General features: G+C 43.4%; 1 protein-coding gene across 5 annotated transcripts in view; it reads right to left on the bottom strand.

Annotated features, from left to right (window-relative positions):
* Positions 1-11,760: 11,760 nt before the first annotated feature.
* The window catches only part of NUDT3 (nudix hydrolase 3), a 98,077-nt gene continuing 86,580 nt past the window's right edge, over positions 11,761-23,257 (bottom strand). For 4 of the 5 annotated variants that reach the window (XM_060111228.1, XM_060111229.1, XM_060111230.1 and 1 more), the window contains 3 exons: positions 18,095-18,139; positions 16,890-16,974; positions 11,761-12,143 (listed from right to left, as the gene is read on the bottom strand). In XM_060111228.1, coding sequence (XP_059967211.1) covers positions 11,965-12,143; positions 16,890-16,974; positions 18,095-18,139 — 309 coding nt within the window. In that variant the 3' untranslated portion in view covers positions 11,761-11,964. Of the gene's footprint in view, positions 12,144-16,889; positions 16,975-18,094; positions 18,140-21,778; positions 21,917-23,257 lie in introns of those variants that run through there. The other variant, XM_060111232.1, reaches the window with a different exon arrangement.

The following is a 23,257-nucleotide window of genomic DNA, read 5'->3' as shown; positions in this document are numbered from 1 at the left end:
CACTGGAGGCCCACTAGGGGGGACGCATAAACCCATAGTGACCCCACAGGACATGGTTTTCTCTGGGCAGGCTCAGCTCTTGCATAGGAGGGGTGAATTCAGGATTGGGATTCTGTAGGGGGGCTGCAGGGGGAGGAGATGGGGACAAGAAATACCAAGTAAATAATGGTGAGTGAGTGAGTGATGAAGTGATGGACGTGGGTTTAGACTTGGCACCAGCTTAGATAGACTTTGGTGGCCAAGAATGGGATAACCATTAAAAAATATACATTCATGTCCACAGAGCCAGAGGAGCTAGCTATTTACAGCATGGTCAGAGATATGTATTCTTTGCTCAGGGTTCCAAACTCGAATACTGGTGAAAAGTCCCTTCTCACTGTGCCTATTTCCCAATCTGTAAGATGAGAGGATTAGATGATCCCTAAAATCCTTCCAGGCCTATCACATAATGATTCACCACTGGTCCCTTATTTTTATTCTCTTCACACCTACTTAAGTGTCATGGCTACCCATACACTCTCAATACATATTCGTGGAGTTCCTGATGATCGCCCTCACAGACACTTGGCCGTGTGCTGGCACCTCATCAGTGTCCAACCTGTTGGCTGAATGATGGTGATTACATGAGGAAGTCTCTCCCTCTGCCTCCTCAGCAACCCTTCATGTCAGGTGTTTGGGGACCAGATGCAAATTCATTCACCACCTCCCTAACTTCAGTTTCTGCTTGCTCTGGTCCATCTTACACTCTAAAGTGACCAGGAGAGAGTACTACTAGGTGGGTGAGAAGGCAGGTTCTGGAGTCAGACCCCTTGGGTTTGACTACAGTTCTTCCATTTATTACCTGTGTGACCTTGGATGTATTACTTAACTTCTGTATTTTCTTCTAAAAGCTTTATGACTCATCTTACACATTTGCGAGTTTATTTTCATTGTATGGTGTGAGGTAGGGATCTAAATTTATTTTTTTTCCATTTGTCTAGCCAATTGTTCCAACACCATCTACTGAAGGACCAATCTGTTCCCCACTCGGGTGCATGTCTCCTCTGGCTCTTACCATATTCCCACATACGCATAGGTCTGTTTCTTGGTCCCCTGTTCTATTCAGTTTCCTAATTCACTTCTCTATCTAGCTATTCCCATTTATCACACTGCGTCAGTTACTTTATCTTTAAAGTCTTGATACTGATAGAACACAGGACTTCCCTGTAGTCCTGTGTTTTTCCTTGTAGTTTTTCAAAACTGTCTTAGACATCCTTGGCACTCTACTTGTGATTTTTAGAATTAGTTTCTCCAATTCTTTTAAAAAGTAGTTTCCTTCCCTAGGCTGTCATTTCCTTTACCATCATGAAGGTGATGACCAAAGGTCCTATGTGTCACAAGGATGGCAAAGATGAAATTGTAAAGCAGTGAACACACCACGTGGCATAAAGGCCTGGAACAACAACACAGGAGCACTCAGTAGAGAGTAGTATCATCTTCCCCAAATGCCCAACCTGATGTAGTCACTGCTGTTTTAAAACCTTTGTTGGCTTCCCAGTCACTCGGAGTAAAGTTCAAACAGCCAGCCAAGCCACCTGACCCCAGCTGACCTTTCCCGTGGCACCTCCTGGCTCTCCCTCCTCCCTCCCCATCACAGCTATCACGTTCCAGCCCCCGCAAACTCGCTGTTACCCGAGCACAGCGCCCTTGCACATGCTGTCCCCTTGGTCGAGAATTCCTTCACCCTTCATGAATCCTCTTAGATGGTGGCTCCACTGGGATGGAGTTAGTCACTCTCTCTGCCTTCTTTTTATTGCATTTGTCACTTTGCATTGTGATTGTGTCTGTTGTGACTTGTCTTATTTAGTGAACTCAGCACAGTCCTTGGCATTTCCCAAACAGGTGTTCTGTCACAGCCACTATTTAATGATCACACACCAACTCTGGCATCACATACACTCCTTCACTTATTTAATGCTCACAACGACCCCACAAGGTAGACTTCTCCCCCAATGAATAGGAAGGAGCACAGACGGTAACTTGCCCAAGATCACAGAGCTTGTCGACAGCTGAGCGGAGACCTGAACCCTGGTCTAATTCCAAAGCTCACACCTTCTATTATAGCAGGCAGCCTGCCCTATCCTCCCTCCCATTTCTGAATCCCTTACTCATCCCACCCTTCCATGGTCCCCCTGCCCAGGCTCTCTCCGTCGGCCCCTCACCCCACCCCCAATAGCTTACCTACCCAGGCTGTCCTATCTTCCACTGCATGCCATCTGTCACCCAAGCAGGTGACTCTGTGAGGACTGCATGTCCTGGCTTGAGCACATTGCTGGAATTCAGGCCATAGAACTTGGAGCCTCATGGCTGCATCGCAGATGCTGAGATGTTAGATGGGTGTCACAAGACCAAGGAGATAAAAGAAACCTTTCACACCTCAAATGTGTCTGAAACCACAAAGCAAACAAGTCCATGGTTTATAACAACAGGGTTTCTTCAGCATGGTTATCAGGTCTCCAGAGAGGATGGGAGCCAGCCTGACCGGGGTTTGGGCAGGAATTCTGCCAACTCAATCTGGCTTGAGTTGGTCAAAGCTGCCACCTCAGAATAACAAAGGGCATAGGAAGTGCAATGCATGTCACAGCACTGTCCCCGGTGCTGGTTTCAGCAATGTCAGAGTGGCATTCGTGTTCTTTGGGCTGATTTCCTCTGGTCACTCATGCTCAAAGTTTTGGGGCCTTTTGAGATTTCTCTCCCACTCGCCCTCCCTCCTGCCACAAGTCCTGCAGACTATTAGGAGACTGGGCTGCAGCAAGGTAATCCCAAAGTCTGCATTTACCCTGAGAATGAAGATCAATCAACATGTAGTGAATGTGATGGGGATGGGTTCACCTTTAGAATGGCCCATCATCATCTGATGTGGGCGAGCGGAGTTTCCAGAACCCCAGATCCCAATTAGAGGTGGCCATTTGGTGGTTTCCTGCATGTATCACTTGCATCTGCATTCACAAGCTCACAGCCTCATTACACACGCTAAATCTGGCAAAAGAATCCTTTGATAGAGGAAGGGACGGTGATCATCATGGGATAAAGGAGGCCTGCAGAATCAGAATTTTAGGAGGAAAGGGTGCTCTGACCAGTTGATTGGGAATTTGCCCTGGGGCTGAATGAAGTGGTGATGCCATCAGAGTCCCAGAGAGGCCAGGGGCCCTCAGTGGATGAACGTGTTTATCTGATTGTGATACACTCTTTATTCTTGCTTCTCCAGCCCTCTCCATCCCCAGGTCCACTCCTTGAGTCCGTAAGGCCTGGCATCACAAGTTTCCAGGTGGCTCCTTTCCAACCTCTCCTGCCTCCTCTTCAAACATGGCTGATTCTACACGACGGCCCTGCTCAAGAGCACTTCACACGTATGCAGCCAAACTCCTTGGCCTGGCTTTTGGGGCTTTCCCTAAATTGGCCTCATCATGCTTTATTTTTCAGCCCGTAATGCTTGTCATCTGTCTTCGGCCGGAGGGGCACAGCTAACTTCATGTTGCTCTCCCCCTGGCGATGCCCTGCCTGTTCTCTGCCTGCAAGTCCTACCAGCATGCATCTTCTAAACGCCGCTCCAGCCCTTCCTGACTCTACCATGCCCAACTTCTGCTTCCACACAGGAGAGCACCCCTTGTTGTGCTCCCTTGTTGTCCTGGATGTGGCTCACCCCTGTCCCCTCACACCCCTCTGGGCTCCTAGTGAAGCACTGGGTGTCTGCCGGGTGGTCCCTGGCACTGACTCTCACTACCTGCCTGGGCTTCACTTCATTCCTTACTTGAATTCCCTGAACAGCAAATCTTCCATGCGGCCACCTCTGACCTCTGGGGCAACTCTCAAGAGTCCAGCAGAGGGTGGTGGTAAAATCAAAAGAAGACTGATGAGAAGGACTCAAGGAAAACTTTTAGAAAGAAACCAGACACTAAGCAGGGATGTGTGTGAAATACTGGTTTTTATTGGTTGGCACAATATTACAACCTACAGTTCCAATGCCCTTCCCTCCCACACAGTTCAAGTGGAAAGAAACTGATTAACACACAGAAAGGAACCGCACACACACAGGTATAAGCATTTGTTTTTACAAAAAGGAGTCAGATATAATAGGGGTGGTGGGGTTTTAGGGATAGTACCAGAGCTCCAGCTAGACTATGGGGGAGGGCTTTGCTGTCCTCTGCTGCCGGCACACATGAGGGGATGCTTTAGTAAGGGGATGGTTACACACGGCTGGCTGGCTATTAAAGGGGGGAAAGGAGAACTTGCATCTGCTGTGCACCTGTCTCAGACCCAAACCTGGACTTTCTTTTCAGCCCTCCCCGACAACCCGCCTGCTCCCACGGGAAAGAGAGGTATGAAGGAAGCCTAAGAACAGCCTCCTAGAGAAAGGGATGCAGGAAAACTCAGTTTCCTTCCACCTCCTCTGGACCCATTCTGCTCCCCTCAGCTCCTAAGAGCACTGAGAGACTGGGAAAGAAGCCAGGCCTGGGCAGGTGGCTCCAAGTGGGCAGGGAGGAAAACTCGCTTTTCCAAACAATACCAAGCAAGGTTGTTTTGCAAACGAAAAAATGGAAAACAAGACCATGCACCCCTGGGTCAGGAGCTTCTACGTCCTGGAGCACATTTGGATAGGGGTAAGGGCGACATTATTCCAAACCCCAGTTGTGAAAGGTCCCAAGAGGTTTAAGGGAGTATAACCAACCCCTCCTCCCCCACAAGCGCCTTTCCTTGGATTCCCTGGGGTTTTGTTGAGCTCATCTGGGGTTATTCTGCTACCCTCTCCAAGGATGAGTACTCAGCCCGTTGGCCACTCCACTTTTTACCCTTTCTACAAATATACAGCACACTGCCTAAACAGGTGATCCATTCTCACTCTGCAGAATGGTCACCAAGGAACCAGGTGACCTAGGGGTGGAAAGGCTAAGTTGTTTGCTTTTCTGGGTGGTCCTGATGGAAGGGGACAGCAGCGGAGTTCTGGTGGAATCAGAATGGTCTGGTTTGAGTCTGCGTGATCCCCAGGGGACTGGTCCCTGGGTACATGGGCCCCTGGCTCTCTGTCTCAGTTCTGGAGACTTGGTCATTTAGGCCTCAGCTAAAACATGAGGGGAAAGGGACAAAGACTTTGTCCTTCAGAAAAAGTTAAACTCAATACATCTTGGCTACTTTATCTCCATCCAAAGGGTTCCCTGGAAACACCTGTTGAACTTGGCCAAAGGGAGACTGCACCTGTGTGATACACTTGCGAAGACAGGGTTCAGAAGCACCTCTAGTTCATCTGTTTCAGAACTGGAATGGTCCCAGGGAGTTTAACCTTCTGGTGCTGATGGTAGATGAGTGGAGTGGAGGTGAGCAGAGTTAGGAAACCCCTCAAATACGCCTCATGCTGTTTGGAGATCATACCCTGTAGCTCAGCAAATAGAGCCGGGGCCTCACTGCTTCTTCCTTAGAGCCCATCCCCTACCAAGGTGATGGGGTAGGTGGGAAAAAGGTCCTTGAAATAAAGACTGGCCTCTTTATACAAAATCAAGTATAAAGATGCTACTAATGGGCTTCCACGTCCTCCCTCTGAAACACTTGGGTAGGCCAGAGATACCTGATTTACTTTTACAACATCCTCAAATGCTCCTACTTCCTTAAACACATGGTATACACTGGTAGTTATCTTTAAGATAGATGCACTAACTGACATTTTATTTTAACCACCAACTTTTTCTTCAATTATAAATCAGTTTGAATGTTTTCAGACCATGAGACAATAAAAACAGACCTGACATTTATAAAACTGCGCCCTACACTGTGTCTCTTTTATAATAGAGTGGACCAACTGTTTTTCTAACTACAAAATGCAACACTGTGCAACTGCTGGGCCCTGGACTCCCTCGTGAATCTGTGCCCTGAGCAGCACATCTACGTCCATGAACGGGTGAGTGAAAGGGTGAGGTTCTCAGAGGCGAAACAAAACACCTGAAGCAAACTGGATTTTGGAGGAGAATCCCTTTGGATTCTGAGCAAAAAATGCTCTCAGTCACGTGGGAGGAGGCAAAAGGGCAGGTTTGTGTCTGCGCACCGTGGCTTAGGTGCCTGCCACTCCCTCCGAATCCTTCATGTCCTCGGGAGGAGCACAAGCCACCTGCTGGCTGAGCGAAGGCCCTCGAAGTCCTCCCCTCCCCCCAGTGCTTTGGAAGCTCTCCAAGACCTAACTTCAACCTGCCCCCGTGGAGGTCTTACGTGGAGCAGGCCTATCTGTTCCGGTTGTGGGTGTCTCCCTAATCAGCCTCTATCTTCCCTGGCATAAGTCATATCTATTATGTTAAGACCAAGCCTTAACACTGAAATGATGTTTTTTTCCAAAGGGACAGTAATGAGGTAGAAGAGGATACATGGATCTATTGCTTTAGGTTAACATTTTCAATTCAGCACAAAAGTGTTCAGAAAGCCAAGCTCGTATCAGTATTACTTCCTGCAGGGATTTACAGTCAACCTCACTGGAGAAATGACTTCCTGAAGGTGAGCCACTCCACTCCACTGTACAGACAGGGAGTCCAGTCTCAAGGCCCAGCATCGGGAATGGGTATCTTGCTTTCTTCCTGAGAAGTTCCAAAGACTTAAGATTTTGATCTTAATGCCTGATTGGGGCCTCAAGCCCAGAAGAGTGATTTTACTGTATTGTTGAAATGTTCCCTGAAAGGCGCATCCCATGGATAACGTCCACAGATGGCGAGCAATTTAGTAGGTAATTGTTCCAGAACCAGAATTTATGTTCCCCAACTCAAATATTTATAGAATCTTCACATCTGGCCTGGCTGCAGTGGGGGTGGAAGGACGGGTAGCACATCAAAATGGTGATGAACCTAGAAAATGACAAGGCTGCTGCTTTTGTATCTTTTAAAGCCTATCTCCAGGGGGTTAAATGCCTTTTTTTTTTTTTTGCTGTTCTAGTGGCCCCTGTTTGGGGTTAAGAACTCGGAATGTAAACTGTAGGAAACCTATTTAATTAAACAACCTAACTGCTGGAGGAACAGAAGCAATGACTCCACACCTTCTAGATATTAATCTTGCTTTTTCAGCCAAAAGCACTTCCTTCTTCCGCAGAAGACCTCCTGCTGTGCTCAATTCTGAGTTAAGGAGGCTTTCCTTTGCGCTCCCCTTGCCAGGTGGACAGTCTCATTTTCTAGGACAAGCTTAGGCTCACAGATCATCACTATCAACAAAGATTTAGGGGAGAGACATGCCCTTTTCACTTCAAAAGCTTCAAGTAGCAGACACCCAAAATCAAATCACGTGACTGCCAGCCTCAGCTCAAGGAGTCTGTTAGAATCAACACCAAATGGGATTCTTTATTTCTCTTTATTAATTTGTAAGGGGATTAGGAGGACAAACTATTGGATTACTCTGAAGGTGAGAGATATCATTTTTTAAATGTCCTGATTAGGCTTTACCCATCCCTGAAAGGTTATCAAGCTAATGCAAAAACACTGTCGAAGTGCGAAGCTGCCTTTTCAGAGACAGGAGTGGAAGGCTCCTGGCTTCCAAAGGAGAGTCTGCCTAAAAGCAGGTTCCCAGGGCCTGTGATGACCTCCAGTCAACCTGATGTAGTATACTCTACAGATTGCAGTATTTAGCAATTCACAATTTACTTGAAAATCTCAAATGTCTTACTGCTTTAGGTGACATGTCAGGTGACGTGGAATACACAGCTCTTCTGGATGGTGTGGTCTCTGTTGCAAGCTCACCCCAGAGTGCAGAGGCTGACTCTGGGGTGCTTTCCCACCTACCCCAAGTGAGGGGGGCGTGCCCTGATGGAGCAAGGCTGACGCCACCAAGGTCGACAGCTGCAGAGCCTTGGGGAAATAGGTTCCATCCCAGCAGTGCTCAGAAGAAACGACTGCCACCCCAACTGGGCAGTAAAAACTGCACAGCCTCAGGTCTGACTTCTTTTAGAGTCTTCAAGAATAAGAACTCAAAGAGCCATCTGCATTATTTAATCACCATTAAACAATCTCCTCTCCCTAGAAATGCTTGAGTTGACTATCCTGCATGTCTCCTATTTTTTGTAAAGATGTGGATGTGAAATGCAGGTGGGACCAGGATGGAGTTATATTATCAACTCTCATTTCTCTTTAAGCAAAAATTCATCCCACTGTGGAGATTACTGCAGATATTTCTTCTAATGCTAAATCCACTCTCAACTATGATGGGCTTACAGAACACTTCAGAAATATTAAAAATCATACAGTTGTGGCAAAAATCACATTGTGGTTACTAAATCCTTTTTGTAAATGAACAAAAATATGGCTCAGGCTCAGCTGTTTAAAAAAAAAGATCAGGTGGGGAGATCAACAAAGATATTAACACAGCACTAGATGGAAATGACAAATATGTTAAGTACAAGGTGTGAAACGCACATCCATGTCCATCAGAAGACCGATTATTCCCCTCTGTTGAAGAGGTTTAGAAGAAGCCCCCAATGAGCACTGTACATGGAGAAAAGAAAGGGGAAGGAGAAGGAGGAAGCATGGTTTTATGGGGAACTTCTTCCTCCTAGAATTCTAAAAACAAAAGATGACTTTTTTTTTCTTCTAAGCAAGTCTAACAGACTTTACATGGGCTGACTCCTAACACTGAAACAGAAAATATTTCTCTGCCATGAAGGAACTTGACTATGTAGCAACAGTGTACAAAAAACTGCAAACACTCTCAGAGGGCAGTGACCCACTCTGCTCCCCAGAGGCTGCGGGAAGCAAGGCCTCCAGTGCCTCACTTTCCACAGCACTGGCAACGCAATGCAGAGGGCGGAAATCCTGCGGCGAAGCCACCTTCTAGGCCTTGCTCAGCCTTAGCGGGGTGATACTCCCACACTCTCTGATCCCTCCAGATGGCCTCAGCTCAGACTCAGCAGTGAGGGAACCCTCTCCTCGCAGGGCAGATGGGGCAGCAGACACTTGTAAAAATAAAACAGTCAATTCAGTAACTTTTCCATCCTGTTATGTTTACCATGAGAAAAATCAGGACTCCTCTTTCATGGGCTACACTGTTCTGAGAGGCGACCAGAAAACCTAACGTGGCCACTCCTGGTAGTCCTCTTTCTCTCTTACACACACACACACACTCACTCACACACAGTCCTGGTCCAAAAAAATGGCATGATCTCACTGTTGTTTCCCGAAGGGCTGCAATTTATAAACCAAAAACAGATTTTAATTAAAAAAAACCCATTGCTATCTTTCTCCATCCTGAGTATGGTGGACTCTGATGGGCACTCTGATAATAACCAGAATCTAAGACGTGCCCGTTCGCTGTGAGAAAGAGACTCTATATCTGCCCTGAACACAGGAACCTGTTTCTGCCAAGCCTGAATAAGGCGAGTACTTGCAGAATTAATGGCAAATCAGTGTTGTCGAAATATTCTGCAAGTAGGGTGAACTTTGAGCTTTCCTCTGTTTTTCCTTGCTTTCTTTGGGGGAGATAGAAAGGTTACTGCAACCATGTGTCTAAGTAATGTATCACAAAAGGGCTGTGACTACACGTCAGGAGATAGCCATGGTGTTTATGGTGCCAGGGAGGGAAAACACCAACCCCTGCTCACCAGAATCCCAGTGCAACAGGTAACTGCACCAGTTTCAACAATTCTGGTGTTGGACAAAGCCTCCTTTTGTCAGTTAAGGAAGCATCAGCACAACCTCGCCAGTTAACTGCATTAATGGGATCCATTCATGTCACTGACAAATACTTCTTGGCACAGTTCACTTTCCTGACCCAGAGACGCCAACAACAATCCAAACAGGACTTTGTAGGGTAGTGTATTATTATACCAGCCCAGTGAAAACATCTTCAGATCATTAAAAACTGCACAAATTACTATTAACAATGCAGTTCCTATTTCAAGAGTACTAATCGTTTTCCTGCAAAGCTCTTTCAATCTATATCACAAAGGTAGAATTTATTTTGAAGATTGTGTTTTGGGGACTCCATTTAGTGCTGAGCTGAACTTATTTTATTGTCCCCTTTATTTATTTGCACAGAACCTCAGAATGCTCTAAATCAGGTAATAAGCAGCAGTGTGTTCGTTTTTAAGTAGGACACATGAACAATGAGTTGGCATTTAGACTCAAATCCCATGGTGCTTTCTATCCACTGGGACCCTTACTTAGGGACAGGATTCCTTTCCCAGAGGTAGAGCGGTATCCTAAGGAAATTGCCGGCACTGCTTTTTGGCTCCGTGTTTTAAGACTGGGAGAGAAGATGCAAACCGAGAATAGATAGCAAAAATTTAAGTTCATCAACTGATGTCCCCTAAAACACTGAACATTAAATGACACAGGCCTACCAGATACTACATTTCTTGTAGTGGGAGGGAAGAGCAAAAGCTTTTCAAAGTTTGAGTATTTATTAGAATTTTTAAATAAAGAGAACTACGATTTTAATTTCACATCTTGGCTATGTTTTGACAAAGGAGATGCCACTAAGAGTATAGCAACAAACTCCTGTCCCAAGCCAGGGATTGATCAGTGCCTCCCACCCCCAGCCCTGGTCTCAAGACCCTTTTCTGCATACTTCTCGACTAAACAACACAATTGGCAAATGAAGCCAGCATCAAACCTGTATCAAAACCCAACAAGACAGTTTGCAGGGAGCCAATGCATTATGTTGCTGTTCTAATAACTGATTAAGCATTCTCCCATAACACTTCTCAGCGGACGATGGACCTTTCACATCCCGGTGGGAGACATATTTAATATTTCTGAGCATGCTCCATGGTGCAGTTACAAGTGCTATAACATTACAAAGACAAGCAAACATCTGAATTTTCCTCCTGTGTACTTTTCAGGAACGTAACATGGTTACCCAGAACAGGGACAGGACTGTACAGCTGCGCTTGCCAAGTATAGTTGGATGCTTCAGAGCACAAGGACAATATCCAGTTCAGCACGGTGTAAGGCATGGATGCACAGGGAGAGAGGCCTTTGTCGGCGATAAGTAGCATTATGGAAAAAACTCCAAACCAGCAGGATAGAAACAGTGCTCGACGCTCCAGTTTTTTAGATAGTAATCCCAAGAATCCAGTTCAAATCCCTATTGTCAACATGTAGGGAGGAATTCAATTTCTAGCATTGTTTCTCCAGATCTGAGCTGAGGCCATTTGCTCCTGGCTTGGTAATAAAAAAGAAAATAGGTTTCTTCCTGTTTCTTTCTTGGCATGGAAACACAGCTTCGAGAAGAGAAGGCCATGAGTCCTGGGAGTACTATGAAGGTAGCTAAACTCTTCCCATACCCTACATAACTACAGTTGATGACTGGGGAAAAGAGAGAGGACAGGGAACTTTACCTAGCCACTAGCATCAGAAACAAAAAAGTAAATTAATTGTGAGGCTCTCCACTTCAGAAACACCTTGAATTTAAAAAACAAAACTTTGAAAAATTAAACAGTTAAATCCCTCTTCTAAAAGTCATTTATTTACATATTATATGCCCAGTATATAATGTGTAGATAAATGTATCCTGCAGTGAAAGTGACCAACCTGCCGGACTTAACAGCACATTACAGGACAAATTCTTGAAAGATTTCATCTCATATTGGTATCTTTTAATTAAAAAAAAAAAAAAAAATCTGGCCAGGGCTGGGATGAAACAAACAGGAACACTTCAGAATCCAAGGCAGAGGGAAGGCTGTTTGCCTCTTTAGAGAATTGTAGGGGTGTGAAAAGGGAGAGACAGATCATGCACAAAAGTACTGACAAATTACACACCCACCCCCCACCCCCTCAATAAAAAGAGAAGAAAAAGCCCCATCACTTAACACCAAACAGCAACATTATCAATAAACCCTTTCTCTGCTGCCCATCATGCCTTATTTGAAAGAGGAGGCCTGTGAGGAGAGGTGAAAGAGCAAGGGTGAGAGGGAAGACCTGCACTTCAGTCTAGTTTCCAATTTCCATTTCTCTTACAGGAAATCTTCAGTCATCTGATGCCTGGCATCGAGCTCTGAGCAGAAACTGAGTAAGTGGTGGCCACGAGCGGGGTGCCATTGTTGGCTGAGTAGCCTTGCCTCAACGTTTCAAAATACGATGCTTGCACCGGTTTGTGATACTGCAGCACTTTTACGGCATCTTCTATTTTAAACCATTCCCGCTTCCTTCCTGTCGAGGCAGAGAGAAAAAGAAATTAGTACAAAAGGAAAGCAGCAGGTTTCTGACCCTAAAACTTTTGAGAAAATGTAGAAAAAAACATGGAAGCAATGGTTATCAATGTTTTTCTTTTCTTTTTTACACTGAAGTATAACTGACCTACAACACTACGTTAGTTCCAGGCGTACAACATAGTGATTTGATATTTCTACACATTACAAAATGACCACGATGGTTATCAACATTTAAAAAACATGTAAATCTATTTTTCCTTATTTTCTTTTCTTACAAGGGTGATGCAAGCACACTTTATATGCTTCAAATATTACACAAATGCCTAATGCAGAAAACAGGTAAGAAATCTGAAAACTGAAGAGCTGAAAGTAATTGTGTGAAATCTGCCCTCTAAAGAGAACCACTGCTAGTGGTTTCCTCTTGAGCTCCTGGGCCTCTGGGCCTTCCTCGGCTTGTACATAAGTGCCTGAAGCCCGCCAGCAACCCCATCTCCTGCAAAAATAGACATGAGCATCAGCTTCCAGAATTACCAGGATGGCTGACTTGTAATCAGTTATTTATTTTAAAATTTTTGTATAAGAGTGATATATCTACAAAAAAGAAAATATTTTCTCAAAAAGAGGAAAATATAATCTCAACACAATCATTATTAACTTTTCAGTGTATTTAAAATTTTTTTCAAATGCATGTTTTAAAATCCTCCATTATTTTTTCTCTTACAAAAATAACAAAAGAACATTGGTTAAAATTGGGAAAACAGAAGAAAGCATAAATAAGATAATTACCTGTAATCTTATAAACCAGAAGTAACTACTCTTAATACCTTAGTGCATTTGCTTTTCTTTCATCTTATTTGAAAAAGACACAGTTATTTCAGCAACTATAATTGGGATCATGCTTTAAGGTGCTCAGAATCCTCAGAGGCCCTGATGGAGTGCTGTTGTTAGGAACATGGACACTGAAGCTAATATGCTGGGCTCCAATCGCATCAATGGCTCTAATGAGCTGCACAGCTTTGGGGAAGTTACTGAACCTCTCACCTCTCTGTGCCCCACTTTCTTCATTTATAAAATAGAGATAATAAATAGTGCCTATCTCACAAGTCTGTTGTGAGAGCTAATATGTAAAGCATTTGAACAATACCTGGGACAGAGTACATGCTGTAAGAGTTTGCTTTACTATTACTGTTGTTGTTGTTGTTATTGCTTCTTTTCCACTTCACATTGTTTCTTAAGCATTCTTCTCTGTTGTAAAAGTATGACATTTAATGGTTGCATTACATCGTAATATCTAGCATGGATATAATGTCATTCACTTAACCATTTCCCTATCATTGGACATCAATGTCTGCAATTTTAGTTATTATAAATAATGCTACACTTAAAAAAAAAATTGAACACTATAGGGCTTGTGATACTGTCAAACAGCTTTCCAGAAGGATGTACCAATCCCCAATCCTGCTTTTGTGTGTTGGAATGTCAGTCTTACCACACTCCTGCCAGCACTGTTAACTTTTGTTTGTCATTGCCAATTCTTTAGGTGAAAACCAGTACCTCATCTTTGTTTGCACTTCAAATTCGTATTTTAATGTAGTTCTAATTAGTGTATATACAATTCTATATACCCTGTTTTCAGTCACCAACCCGATCTCATAAGCACTTTCCCATGGTGTAGAGCTTTCATAAGTATGCTTTTAACAGCTGCCTAACGTTCCATCAGATGAATGGACCTTAGATCACTTAACATTTGCTGACCTGTACATTTTTTTTTTTTTTCTTTTTGCGGTATGCGGGCCTCTCACTGTTGTGGCCTCTCCCGTTGTGGAGCACAGGCTCCGGATGCGCAGGCCCAGCGGCCATGGCTCACGGGCCCAGCCGCTCCGCGGCACATGGGATCCTCCCAGATCGGGGCACGAACCCGTATCCCCTGCATCGGCAGGCGGACTCCCAACCACTGCGCCACCAGGGAGGCCCTGACCTGTACATTTTAAGACCCAATTTTTCATCTGAAAAAGGCTCATCTGAAGGAAGGCTCATAGGCTTATTCCCATATTTCAGATTGTTTCATTAGGGTCAATTCTCAGCAGTGGGAGTACAGGTGAAAGGCCTGTTTGGATATTAATAGAGCAATGGTACCTTAAAAATTAGTATCAAAAGTGTGTGACTCCCACCCGACAGAGTACTCTGAGGACAGGGCCAGCCACACCACTCACCTCTGTCTCTTTTTCAGGCCCCAGCACTGGCTGTCAAGGAGTCTATTTTTAATACCCCCCCACTGAATTTATTTATACTTAAGTTTATTGCATTCTTACCAAACACAAAGCAATTAAAAGCTGAAGACAGGGACATGTAAAAGTATGAGATTAGATCACTCCCTAACACCATACACAAAAATAAGCTCAAAATGGATTAAAGACCTAAATGTAAGGCCAGACACTATCAAACTCCTAGAGGAAAACATAGGCAGAACACTCTATGACATAAATCACAGCAAGATCCTTTTTGACCCACCTCCTAGAGAAATGGAAATAAAGACAAAAATAAACACATGGGACCTAATGAAACTTCAAAGCTTTTGCACAGCAAAGGAAACCATAAACAAGACCAAAAGACAACCCTCAGAATGGGAGAAAATATTTGCAAATGAAGCAACTGACAAAGGATTAATCTCCAAAATTTATAAGCAGCTCATGCAGCTCAATAGCAAAAAAAACAAACAACCCAATCCAAAAATGGGCAGAAGACCTAAATAGACATTTCTCCACAGAAGATATACAGACAGCCAACAAACACATGAAAGGATGCTCAACATCTTTACTCATTAGAGAAATGCGAATCAAAACTACAATGAGATATCATCTCACACCAGTCAGAATGGCCATCATCAAAAAATCTAGAAACAATAAATGCTGGAGAGGGTGTGGAAAAAAGGGAACACTCTTGCACTGCTGGTGGGAATGTGAATTGGTACAGCCACTATGGAGGACGGTATGGAGGTTCCTTAAAAAACTACAAATAGAACTACCATATGACCCAGCAATCCCACTACTGGGCATATACCCTGAGAAAACCATAATTCAAAAAGAGACATGTACCAAAATGTTCATAGCAGCACTATTTACAATAGCCCGGAAATGGAAACAACCTAAGTGTCCATCATCGGATGAATGGGTAAAGAAGATGTGGCACATACATACAATGGAATATTACTCAGCCATAAAAAGAAATGAATTTGAGCTATTTGTAATGAGGTGGATGGACCTAGAGTCTGTCATACAGAGTGAAGTAAGTCAGAAAGAGAAAGACAAATACTGTATGCTGACACATATATATGGAATTTAAGAAAAAAAAATGTCATCAAGAACCTAGGAGTAAGACAGGAATAAAGACACAGACCTACTAGAGCATGGACTTGAGGATATGGGGAGGGGGAAGGGTAAGCTGTGACAAAGTGAAAGAGCGGCATGGACATATATACACTACCAAACGTAAGGTAGATAGCTAGTGGGAAGCAGCCGCATAGCACAGGGAGATCAGCTCGGTTCTTTGTGACTGCCTGGAGGGGTGGGATAGGGAGGGTGGGAGGGAGACGCAAAAGGGAGGGGATATGGGAACATAGGTATATGTATAACTGATTAAATTTGTAAAATAATAAAAAAAAATATATATATATATATATAAAAAAAAAAAAAAAAAAAAAAAAGGCTGAAGAGCTATGAAATGCCCAGATCAACACTGTGAGAGGCACGATGGCAAAGCATATACTAACAATAAAGAAAGAGGCTTTGGTAAGTGAATTATATCTGTTTGCCAATTTACAACAGAAGTTAAATTAATATTACACTTTTCTAGAATATACTTTCCTTCAGAGCTAAAAGATGAAACCATGAGCCAACCATTAAAATCACCTCAATTTTTAGGTCAAAAGACATATATACAGACTTCCCTGGTGGCACAGTGGTTAAGAATCCGCCTGCCAATGCGGGGGACATGGATGGGTTCGATTCCTGGTCCGGGAAGATCCTACATGCCACAGTGTAACTAAGCCCATGCACCACAACTACTGAGCCCACACACCTAGAGCCTGTGCTCCGCAATAAGAGAAGCCACAGCAATGAGAAGCCCGTGCACTGCAACAAAGAGTAGCCTCCACTTGCCTCAACTAGAGAAAGCCCATGTGCAGCAACAAAGACCCAACACAGCCAAAACAACAAAAAAGGACATATACATGCAGTAGTGATCTGAGATCAAAGAAAATGGCTCCTTAGGAGAAAGTCGCGTGCACCTGAAGGGTAACATGAATATAACTGGAAACTACTCCCATCACTCTATACCTACTATACAGCTCTGGAGGGAGGAGCTCACACAACCAAACTGACAGTTTTCTCTAACAGTATGAATAAGCACTGCAAGGAACAGCCACGGTCCTGCTTGAGGTTCATGGCCAGCAGTGGGCCTAGCATTGTGGAGGCCTTGATCAATACCTGCTTGGGAGGATCCAATTTGGTTTTAGAATCAACAGGTCTTATTTTTATGGGCTGCATTTCTAAATGTTGACTATGTACCCAACTCTGGCTTCCTCTTAAACATTTCAAAATAGTACCTTTCACAAGTTCAAAAATGGACATCCTTCTGTTATTTCTTTTCTTTATCAGGCTCTCATTTGTGGTTCTGGGTAATGACCTATGGCATGGCCAGGGCCGGTTGTGGGGAGCTCTTTGGAGGCCATCTGGGGATAACTTACCAATGTTAACTGAGTCTTCCCAGTCTTCCAGCACTTCTGTGACAATGAGCACATAGACATACGTTCTGTGCTTCCTCTCCTGGTTCTGAAGGGCAAAGAGGGACAGAGAAAGAGTTTTTCCTTAGAGAGCTGAGATTATGTAAACGTCCAGAGAGCTTAGACCCAAGGATTCCTTTCACTTTTTATCATCCTACAATCAGATATGGAATAGCACCAGCTGGCCTATTTAAAACATGCCACACTTGAATCTGAGGGTGAGCTCTTTGCCTGGGTTTCCAAAGCCAAGGCTTTACCCTCTTTTTTCCACGCAACTTCTCAAGAATACTGAGAAAAGGATTTGGGACCTCTTGAGAAAAAGGCACCAAGTAAATTTAACTAGCTAGAACACCAGAAAGAGAAGAGACTGTGGTGGGCAGGGGTCCCATCAATGTGAGCAAGCTGATTATCTCACACATCTCCCCTCCTCCTCCTAACCCTGCTCATCTTTACTCCCTGATTTCCTACTTTCTCCAAATCTCTACTCCAGCCTGTGTCCTTGTTTGTCTCTTGTGCTATAGCTACTTATCTTCCACTTCTCTGTCTCCTCTACTCTTATCTACCCCTCCTCACATCTTGGGAGGAGAGGAAGAGAGGTAGACACGGGAAAAACAATTCTAACAAATAATTCTAGTTGTTTGGAGGAGATTATGGGATTTTAAAAAGAATGTGCACGTTATTCGCTGTTGGTGCTGCACTGTTTTGAAAACTTGGTGAAACAAAGATGGCATCTTTCCTAGATTAAGACTGCAATGGACAATGTTTATGTCCTCCCCCGCTCCCCAATTCATATGCTGAAATCCTAACCACCAAGGTAATAGTATTAGGAGGTAGGGGACAGTGGGAGGTGATTGGGTTATGACAGAAGACCCTCATGAATAGAATTAGTGCTCTTATAAGAGACCCCAGAGACATTTCCTCTTCTGCCATGTGAGAACACAGAGAGAAACTGCTGTCCATGAACCAGGAAGTGGGTCCTCACCAGACACTGAATGCTGGCATCTTGATCTTGAACTTCCTAGCTTCTAGAACTATGAGAAATCAATTTCTATTGTTTATAAGCCACTCAATTTCTGGTATTTTGTGACGGAAGCCTGAATGGCCCATGGTAAAGATATACGTGGTTATTAATATGATACTAATTGCACCAAAGATTTTAACAGACTTACCTCAAAAATTCCGACTAATCTTCCCAATGTCCCTTTTACTCCAGCCTGAAAAATAAATAAGAAGGATTCATACATTGACATTGCTTACATAGCTGGTCTCATTCTGAATCTTTTTTCTTTTTTTTAAAAATAAATTTATTATTTTTGGCTGCGTTGGGTCTTCGTTGCTGCGTGCGGGCTTTCTCTAGTTGCAGCTAGCGGGGGCTACTCTTCCTTGCGGTGTGTGGGCTCTAGGCGCACAGGTTTCAGTAGTTGTGGCTCGCGGGCTCTACAGCGCAGGCTCAGTAGTTGTGGCGCACAGGCTTAGCTGCTCCGCGGCATGTGAGATCTTCCCAGACCAGGGCTCGAACCCGTGTCCCCTGCATTGGCAGGAAGATTCTTAAGCACTGCACCACCAGGGAAACCCTCATTCTGAATCTTCTTGACCAATTTGTAAAACAGAAGTAAAAAAACGAGAGGACATAGCTCAGGTGGACTCCAGGTCTGTGGGGGTCGTACCAGTGTGTCATCTGTATCACAGACTGACAACAGCGGGGTATGCTCTAGGGAGAGAAATTCCTCTCCTCTCTTCCCTCTCTCACCAATGCAAAACTGGCCAAACAGAGGAAGATAATCAAGGCCATAGCCATACAAAAAATATTTTGAGGTATGAATTACTTCCTTCATCTACCCGTTGATTCTACCAATATACCCTGAATGCCTAATCTGAGCCAGCCAATGGTGTAGATGCCAGAGGTATAGTGATGAATAGGCTAGAACACAAAGTCCATGAGAGCAAGACCCTTATCTGACTCGTTCTTGGCTGTCTGTACCCAGTATGACTAGAAAAGAGCTCAGCACCTGGCAGGAGCTTCACAAAGAATAAGTCAACAAAAACAGAGACCTGGTGGGACTTCCCTGGTGGTCCAATGGTTAGGAGTCTGCCTTCCAATGCAGGGGATGCAGGTTCGATCCCTGGTCAGGGAACTAAGATCCCACATGCTGAGGGGCAACTGAGCCCGCGTGCCTCAACTGGAGAGCCCATGCGCTCTAGAGCCTGCACATTGCAACTAGAGAGAAGCCCATGCGCCACAACGAAGATCCCGTGTGCTGCAACTAAGACTCAACACAGACAAAAATTAAAAAAAAAAAAAAAAAGATCTGGTAATTCTGCTAAATGACAGGTTTTATGACAGGAATGCACAGAGCATGTGATGGACAGAGAATTAGGCGAGAGGGGCAGCTTTGCACAGTGATTAGGCCTTTGTAGTATATATACTCTGTTTATCCCATCAGCCCTTTGGTATTTTTTTTTAGATCTGTGTCTTTCTGAGGCATTATAGGTGACTTTTTCACTCTATTCCAACTTACTAATTTTCTTTTCAGCCATATCCTGGCTAGAGTTATCCATTTCTGGTCCACTTTTAATTTGATTTTTTCATCTTTACTTGTTCTTTACATATCTACCTGTTTCCATTACATACAGCTCTGTTTCCATGATTTAAAAAAAAATTCATTCATTCATTCATTCATTCATTTCTGTGTTGGGTCTTTGTTGCTGCATGCAGGCTTTCTCTAGTTGCGGTGAGCGGGCTTCTCATTGTGGTGGCTTCTCTCGTTGCAGAACATGGGCTCTAGGTGCGTGGGCTTCAGTAGTTGTGGCACGTGGGCTCAGTAGTTGTGGCTTGCGGGCTCTAGAGCACAGGCTCAGTAGTTGTGGCACACAGGCTTAGCTGCTCCGTGTCATATTGGATCTTCCCAGACCAGGGCTTGAACCCGTGTCCCCTGCATTGGCAGGCGTATTCTTAACCACTGCACCACCAGGGAAGCCCTTCCATGATTTTTGTTGTTGTTTTAAAATAGAAGTTATTCCTTTATTTATGTTTTGAACATTCTGAAAATATTTAAGTTCTTTGTCAGGTCATGCTATAAAATTCATTTTACCTGAAGTAAATTCACGTTCCAACTGGTGAAGGGCTTACTTGTGACGCTGCTTTCACCAGGCTCTCCAGAGCCAGGTCTTAAAGTGAAAATTTAGGGTTCCTGCTTCAAGGTAATATAGGGAATACTGTAGATAGAGCCCCATCCTTTACTGTGCACTGCACCTGCATCCTCTCCCTACCTAGGCCCATATCTTCCTTTTTTTACACAGCAGGTTCTTATTAGTTATCTATTTTATACATATTAGTGTATATATGTCAATCCCAATCTCCCAATTCATCACCCCCCCCACCCCGCTTTCCCCCCTTGGTGTCCATACATTTGTTCTCTACATCTGCGTCTCTATTTCTGCCTTGCAAACCGGTTCATCGGTACCATTTTTCTAGATTCCACATATATGCATTAATATATTTGTTTTTCTCTCTCTTACTTCACTCTATAACAGTCTCTATGTCCATCCACGTCTCTGCAAATGACCCAATTTCGTTCCTTTTTATGGCTGAGTACTATTCCACTGTACATATGTACCACATCTTCTTTATCCATTTGTCTGTTGATGGGCATTTTGGTTGCTTCCATGTCCTGGCTATTGTAAACAGTGGTGCAATGAACACTGGGGTGCATGTGTCTTTTTGAATTATGGTTTTCTCAGGGTATATGCCCAGTAGTGGGATTGCTGGGTCATATGGTAATTCTATTTTTAGTTTCTTAAGGAACCTCCATACTGTTCTCCATAGTGGCTATTACATTCCCACCAACAGTGCAAGAGGGTTCCCTTTTCTCCACACCCTCTCCAGCATTCGTGGTTTGCAGATTTTCTGATGACGCCCATTCTAATTGGTGTGAGGTGATTACCTCATTGTAGTTTTGATTTGCATTTCTCTATTAGTGATGTTGAGCAGCTTTTCATGTGCCTCTTGTTGGCCCATATCTTTCTAAAAGTCTCAGCTCCTGGTGTCCTTTCCATTGGGTACTTAGCCTCCCCCTTACTCCAAGGGCTCCAACCACCAGCCATGCAAGGCCATGCAGGCTGCAACTTTCCTCTGCTGTTCTGCAATTCTGCTCTGTTACTGATCTATGGAGGTATCCACTTTGCTTTTGAGTCAGGCTGTCTTTTTAGCTTTTGCCTTTTACATCTGTCTCTGCTAGGAGTAGAGGGGGTGAGAGGTGAGGGAAAGATTTCCCTGGAAATGCCTGGGGGATGCAGTAACTTGTTTTCTATTACAACTGCCATGTTATTTTGTACAATACATTAAAAATTAAGGCAAATATACTTTCTAAAGACAGTAAGTACTCAATAAGTTTGTACAGAATAAAATTTAAAATAAGTACTCCAAAAGTTCTTTAGAGATATTCAGTAATAGAAACAACAGAAGCCAATTTAAAGGCCTAGATTCCTAGATAAGCTATATTTTGAAATTAATTTTTGCTAATTATCTGTCAAGAAATTACTTTCCTTTCTCTTGCCAACATGCCTATTTCTTTTCCTATTCTTTTCCCATCCATTCTTTTCCCCATGTGGCTCTTGGTCTACTTCAATGGAAGTGTGCACCTTTTCTTATTTAAATTGCTTTTCTACGTTTTTAGAAATAATTGCACTCCACAACCAGCTAAGACTAGCTAGACTGTACTTCATGAATTAACCAGTGAAGCTGCCTGAACAAGTGGGACGCGCTGGCAAGCTGTCCTCATCTGGAAAGCCAATGCTGTACTCTGATCCTAGGCAGCCCAAACATGCTCAGATCAGCTCCTGAGATGTGTCACCTGTGCTCTTGTCACAGGCCTCCACTGACAGGGCCTGGGAGTAGAGCCGTCAGGCTTCAGGGGAGTGAGGGCCGTGGTGGGTTGGCGGAGGGGAGGCGGCACAAGATTCATAGAGGTTCACAGAAGACATCATTCACATTTCTCTTCTGCAAAGTGGAGAAAGTTCTCTTCAGCAGTTACTGTTCAATTATTTACTTTTCTTAAAAGAAAACAAAAATGCAGAAAAGAAAATAATCTCCAAATTTTAAAGGCATAAATCAACTTAATATTATGACAATACAATTTATTTAAAACTTTTAATTATAGTAATTTCTGCATTCAACATCAACATGTATCTATGATTTACTCTGTGTCAGAGGCAGTTGGGAAAAGTATAAAAACATTTTTCTTAATGAAACAGATGCATTTTTATAGTCTAGAGTAAATCAAATAATGCTGTCATCTGTACACTGAAATACACTGGCATTTATTTTCACTTCTAATTAATCTAATTAATCACTTCTAATCAACACTAGCTTTGTTTCTTAAATGTTTCTTTCAAGTTTTATTCTTGGAAGATCTACTTGGGAGAATTCTATCTAAGGTGATTGTACCAATGATTATCTATGGTAAAAAGCAAAGAAAGATTCTTGTATTTACCAGTTTTTAAAACTGGGCTTTAGCAGTTCTCTTAGGAGGAGGCTCCTCTTTTGTAAGAAAATGGATTTCAGTTCTTTAAAGCCATAGGGCCGATAAGAGGAAGATTCCTCATAGGCAGAGTTTCTCCAAGACAGAGTTCACTGTAACCATTTTACTTTTTCACAATCTTCCACAGTCCAACTTTCATATCCTAGCTCTCTCTCAAATGCTGCCACAAGCAATTGGAGAGAGATATTTTTACCTCTCATATGATTCTTGCACGCAGGATGGGGTAGGTGTCAGGGTCACATCTGACAGATATTTGGGGATAAGATTTGATTCAGAGTATATGTAAGTTTGGTCCCGTCAGGTTACTGGTATAGACCTGCTTTTCTCAAAATCACATGAAAGCAGTTACAATTTCTGTCTGTATTGTCAAAAGCCCCTAATCCAGAGAAGTCTTTATTTAAAAGCCCATCTTAGCTAGTAGTAAGAATTCCAAATAAAATATCTACTGCCCTTCATTATTCAACCATATGCAGGTGAGTGCTTTCTTGAACTTCAAAGTATACAATATCAATTCTAATACTTGAGGTCTAGTTGACAAAAATTACCTGAGTAACTGGCTACTTTTTAAAAAGGAAAAAACACAAATGCCTTTTTTCCTTTTGGGGTGTTTTTACTGATATTGGAAGTACTGGGTTGGCCAAAAAGTTCCTTCGGTTTTAAAGTAAGAATAAAAGACACGTTTTTCATTCTCATCAAGAACTTTATTGAATAATGTACTCACCATGTTGTTCCACTACCTTCTGCCATTTTTCAGGCAACTTCATAATTCCATCTTCCCAGAACTTTTTTTTT

Source organism: Mesoplodon densirostris, chromosome 10 (assembly GCF_025265405.1).
Source record: "Mesoplodon densirostris isolate mMesDen1 chromosome 10, mMesDen1 primary haplotype, whole genome shotgun sequence".
Taxonomy (NCBI): domain Eukaryota; kingdom Metazoa; phylum Chordata; class Mammalia; order Artiodactyla; family Ziphiidae; genus Mesoplodon; species Mesoplodon densirostris.
This window is presented reverse-complemented; position numbering and strand designations above follow the sequence as displayed.